Consider the following 6,000-nt stretch of genomic DNA (forward strand, 5'->3'; position numbering starts at 1 on the left):
TATAGAGGAGAAATATCATTCTACTTGTGCAGCATGGTATGCATTCTGAATATTTCTGGCCCCAAAAATATATACTTTTTTAAACGTAGTGGTGTAAATGTGGTTATATTCAAATTGCAAACCTCACATTCAAGCAGTTATTGATTCCCCTGACGTGTGCCTGCTTCTTTTTTCTTCACAGGGAGTTCCTCTGAGCCCATGAATGCGACCCAGCAAGAAAGACAGAGGGAGAAACAATAGGATGAGACCGATCAACGATGTTATCCCTGGGGAAATAAGCACAAGACAATCTGAGGTGGTGAAATACTGAATCTCAGCGAACCATCTCTAAAACTTCACTCCAGGTTAAAGTCATTGGATGGATGCTGGTCTAAATGCACATGCCCAACATATTTTTGTAAATGGCTGGAACATTGAGACCGAATTATCCTTCCCTGGACAGAAGGCCAATATATTGATTGTCTTCGCTAAGGAGAACACTTGAAAGTCCAGCTAGATTACAAAGAGTTCAGTTCAGCATCTTTAGAAGCCACAGTGGTGTTCCCGTCTTAGAGCTTTTGGGCCCTGCCCGTGACATCAAGAGGAGCACCAATGGCCTGCGGTGGAGCTATGGTAATGAGTGCCTTTTTCTGGTCTGTGGCCATAGTATATTTGACCCATATAGGCAAAGTCAATGGGGACTGCTGGCTCATCGAAGGCGAGAAGGGTTTTGTGTGGCTGGCCATCTGCAGCCAAAACCAGCCTCCATACGAGGCCATCCCCACGCATATCAACAGCACCATTGTGGACCTTCGGCTCAATGAAAACAAGATCAAAAGTGTCCATTTCTCTGCCCTCAGCCGCTTCGCCAACCTGACCTACCTAAACCTGACCAAGAATGAGATCAACTACATAGATGACGGGGCCTTTTCTGCCCAGTTCAACTTACAGGTCCTTCAGTTAGGCTTCAACAAACTCCGTAACCTTACTGAGGGCATCCTCAGGGGTTTGGGCAAGCTGCAGTACCTCTACCTCCAGGCCAACCTGATTGAGACTGTGACACCCAATGCCTTTTTGGAGTGCTATAGCCTGGAAAACATCGACCTCTCCATGAACCGTATCCAGCAGCTAGATGGGACCACGTTTACCAGCCTGACTAAACTGACTACCTGTGAGCTGTATACCAACCCTTTCAACTGTTCCTGTGAACTACTTGGCTTTGTGAAGTGGCTCTCTGCATTCCCCAACAGGACAAATGAACGGATGGTCTGTGACTCCCCATCAGGTGTCTCTGGCTACAGTCTGCTCAGCCAGAACCCTAACAACCCGACTTTTCGGAATGCCCTCCATATGCTCTCCACTGTGTGTACAGACGACTATGTGACGCCGTACATACCTGTGCCTCCTGAGACCACCACACTCCCACCAGACTACACTCCCTGTGGGCTGGAGGACTGTCCCTCCGGAACTGAGCCAGATGAGAGTATGAGTATCAACCCAACGGTGATTAATGTGGATGTAAAACCCAGTATGAAGCTCAAGCAAGTCTCTAAAACAAGCGCCACCATCACTGTTCAGATCCCCCATCCCTTCAAGAAGATGTACAGCCTGGTTCTATACAATAACAGTTTTTTCACTGATATTCAAAACCTCAAAATTCAGAATGAGGACATTGAACTTAAAAACCTGAAACCCCATACTGAATACACGTACTGTGTCGCTTCTATAAAGAATAATCTTAGATTCAATCATACTTGTCTGGCAGTCTCCACAGGACCCTGGAATGGGAAAGAGACATCACAAAACCATGCAACAGCTACCCACTACATTATGACCATCCTAGGTTGTCTCTTTAGTATGGTGATTGTCCTAGGGGTGGTCTACTATTGCTTGCGTAAAAAACGTCAGCAAGATGAAAAGCACAAAAAGGCAGGCAGCCTAAAGAAAAGTATAATTGAACTAAAATATGGACAAGAGCTCGAAGGGGGAACCATTTCCAGGATGTCACAGAAGCAAATGATGGCTGGGGAGAGTATGTCCCGCATGCCATACCTACCATCTGGTAGTGAAATGGAGCAGTACAAACTGCAGGAGATAAGAGATGACACGCCTAAAATGGCCAAGGGAAGTTACATAGAGGTGCGAGGAACCGGAGACCACCATGAACGCAGAGAGTGTGAGATGTCCATGCCTGGGATGTCCATGCCTGGGAACAGCCAAGGGTCAGTGGCTGAGATTTCAACCATTGCAAAAGAGGTGGATAAGGTCAATCAGATCATTAACAACTGTATCGATGCTCTGAAATCAGAATCCACATCTTTTCAAGGGGTGAAATCAGGAGCTGTGTCCACCCAGGAACCCCAGCTGGTCCTAATATCAGAGCAGCCGCAGAGCAAGTCTGGCTTCCTGTCCCCAGTGTATAAGGACAGCTACCACCACTCGTTACAGAGGCACCACACCTCGGATGTCCCGCCAAAGCGGCCCAGCACTGCCACTGGAGGTCCAATGCGGAGCCCAAGGCCTTACCGCTCAGAGTCCAAGTACATAGAGAAGACCTCGCCAACGGGTGAGACCATCCTCACTGTAACGCCAGCCGCTGCCATCCTTAGGGCAGAGGCGGAGAAGATCAGGCAGTACAATGATCACCGGCACTCCTATCCCGACAGCCACCAGCTGCAGATCGAGGAGCTGGAAGGGCCAGGAAGCCACAAGCCCTCCATCCTGGAGCCCCTAACTCGGCCCCGCCCCAGAGACATGGCGTACTCTCCGCTCTCACCTCAGTACCATAACCTCAGCTACTCCTCCAGTCCTGAGTACTACTGCAAACCACATCACACTATCTGGGAGCGCTTCAAACTCCGTGGCAAACGGCACAAAGACGAGGACGAGTACATGGCTGCAGGGCATGCGCTACGTAAAAAAGTGCAGTTTGCCAAGGATGAGGACCTGCATGACATTTTAGACTACTGGAAAGGTGTATCTGCTCAACAGAAATCTTAATCTCTCCAAGTATTTTCTACTGGACCACAACTTTCAGAAATGACACAGAAACCTTATATGTGAAACTCACTATTGATTGGATGGATACGTCCATATTGCGGTCAACTACTTAAACGTATATATAGCAACATATTTTGACTGTGAGTAAAATAGGAAAAGAACCTTGGAAATGACCAACTTGGAAATGACCATCTTAAATTTGTCACATTATGTATGGAATTTATGGGAATAAACTGTAATCTAACGTTTCAAGAAGAAAACATATTGCAAATTAAGAATATACATATTATATGTTGCAATGGATTATAGGTATTTGGGTATCGCATGGCCAAGTCCTGTGACAGTGGATTTGCTGTTGTGTACTTTGAGAAAATTACTGTAACAAATATTGAAAAACACGTCTACTGAAACCTCAATATTTTTCTTGAAGAACTACTGAACAATCATACGAAAAAGAACATTTTTTCTCCCCACATATATTTAATTCTACAATGGAACTATGTACTGATACAGTTTCTATATCTGCAATGTTTGCTGTTAATAAGATTTTTTAAATGATGTTTGATTCAGATTTAGCCCATGGATTTCAAAGACAGCTACTTTATTTGTTTTCTAATGATTTCCGTGTCCTAACCGATAAACGTTACACTGGTCAGATAATTGGTATTATATTACCCAGACCACTTCACTTTCCCTTCCCCTATTTACAGCACTATCACATAATACATTTTAGAGGCCACTAAACAAACTGCACAATATTAAAAGGCTGGAATTTTATAAATGTAATATTCCACATAAGACATTTCATTGTATTATTCTGATGCTGATGGTCTGTCTTAGGCATCGGCATTGTGAGCCATTAGTCATATCTTTAGAACCAAAGTAGAAAAGGCTGAAGTGTTTACATTTTCTTTCTGCATGGTCTAAGAAAGTGTTTCCCAACTCCCGTCCTCAAGTACCCCCAACAGCACACATTTTAGTTGTAGCCCAGCACAAAAACCCCTGATTCAACTTGTCAAGGGCTTGATGATTAGTTGATAAGTAGAATCAGGTGTGGTTGTCCGGGGCTACAACAAAAGTATGTACAGTTGGGGGTTGGGAAACACTGGTCTTAGATACTGTATGTGTGAACATAGTAAATCAGGTTCCATATGCATTTCATTTGAATTTGTTCTACTGTGTTTCAAAGAGCCAAAACATTTTAAGAGTTACTTTTGTTGAAAGTGTAATTGACCATTCACCTTTATATAACCAATATTTTCCACAGAAGGCACCTTTAGTTTCCCACCTGTTTTTTAGGCAGAATGCTAAGAATGCAGTTCACATTCTTTACTGGAATATCTGTCCTATAGCCCGATGGATGAATGTATAATATAGATGATGAAATCTGTATATGGCAGCTTTTTCATTTTATTTCAGAGATTCTTTTTATTTGCTATTTACATCTCCAGTTTCCTTTGTCTCTACTTGGTTTATCAATGAATATATTTCCCATAACTTATCATATTTTATATTTGTCTGCAATTCTCAGCCAACAAAGTAAAAAACAGCAAAGTTGTTGGTTTCACTGAAGGCTCTTGTTGAAGGGATATTTTCCTATATTGTGTGGCTGTTATGACACTTTTGTAAATTAGACGTCACCAATCAGAGGTATATCAACATGCCATGGTTAACTATTAAATAATATCCCATGAATGCCTGAACTAAACTTCTGCCGCTGGATTTGTATATTATCTATACACTATTTTTGAGTGGATACAAGAGGTAACTTGGCTGTCTGAGTTCTTATTTTAACCGCCTTAAACTTCTGGGACTGTAATTTTATTTATTTTTCTTTCAGTGTTGATATTGTTAACAAGTCCTTATTTGATGTAATTTTTCTAAATGCATTTCAATAGATTCCAAGAGCTGTCAGATTTATAGATAAATTAGCAAGTAAGCTACATGTTTTTATACTGCATATTGTAGCACTTCTGTGGCTCATAAAAGTTAGAATTGTTGGGAAACCGGTGGAAACAAACAAGAGCACAATAAAGTGTTTTTATTTCATTTCTTAATACTATGTTACCTGCTTTCAGACAAAGTACTGTGAAATAAAGGAAAGGGTGCACCCATCAGTATCCTCATTATGTTCTTTTCTTGTTTTTGAAATCTGAATCAAGATATGAATCCTGAATGTTTGGAATCCTGAATGTATGAGAAAACGTGCTTATTTGTATCACACACATCATTATCATGTTTTTATGATAGGTTAGTGGTTCTACCAAACTATGAAATGTTCATAATATTCTGTAGTTCAAGAATTTCAGCAACTTGTACCATTCTTCATGCATAGCTAAATATTCAAATGTAGGCTACCCTGTAATACAACACCTTTTCCATTGGAGTATTGGCAGTGTTTCCAATGCTCTGCTGAACATATCCAAGCAAGTGCTTATGAAGAAGTGACCGCATGCATTTATCTTGGGAGCTGAAGATATTTATTACGTTCACAAAATGCTGAGGGCTCGATTCAATACGTAGCGCTGAAGACCTACGCTGAAGCGCGATATCCATTTAATTTAATGTTCCTGCGTTCACGGAGACTGCATTCACGGTAAACGCTACATGTCGTCTCAATCGGAAATTACCTTTACATTTCAATCGCACTACAGCGCTTATCTTCAGCTGCATGGATTGAATCGAGCCCTAGGACTGCCTCTCCTTTGAAAAACAAACATCAATTTGTCTTGTCCCCAATGGTTGTCAGATATCTTAACCTTAAAAGTGCCAACTGTGGAACACTGAACTTAAAAACCTGAAACCCCATACTGACTGCACATACTGTGTCGCTTCTATAAGCAATGCTCTTAGAGTCAATCACGCTTGTCTGACAATCTACACAGGACCGTGGACTGGGTAAGGAAACCAATACGCTTCCAAAACATTCAAAGCAAAAGCAGGTTGGCATTTATTGTCATGAATCTTGCCCTGAAGAAAGAACTGAGCAATTTTCCGCTATATGGGCAAGCTGCTAAGTCA

The 6,000-nt window shown here is 42.1% G+C and overlaps 1 protein-coding gene across 2 annotated transcripts in view; it reads left to right on the top strand.

Annotated features, from left to right (window-relative positions):
* LOC139578302 (protein ELFN1-like) overlaps nucleotides 1-5,105 on the top strand; it is a 79,480-nt gene extending 74,375 nt beyond the window's left edge. For both annotated transcript variants that reach the window (XM_071405712.1, XM_071405721.1), the window contains one exon: nucleotides 182-5,105. In XM_071405712.1, the coding sequence (XP_071261813.1) occupies nucleotides 592-2,979 (2,388 nt within the window). In that variant the 5' untranslated portion in view covers nucleotides 182-591 and the 3' untranslated portion in view covers nucleotides 2,980-5,105. The remainder of the gene's footprint in view (nucleotides 1-181) is intronic.
* Nucleotides 5,106-6,000: the final 895 nt, after the last annotated feature.

The sequence above is a fragment of the Salvelinus alpinus genome, chromosome 1, assembly GCF_045679555.1.
Source record: "Salvelinus alpinus chromosome 1, SLU_Salpinus.1, whole genome shotgun sequence".
Classification (NCBI taxonomy): Eukaryota; Metazoa; Chordata; class Actinopteri; order Salmoniformes; family Salmonidae; genus Salvelinus; species Salvelinus alpinus.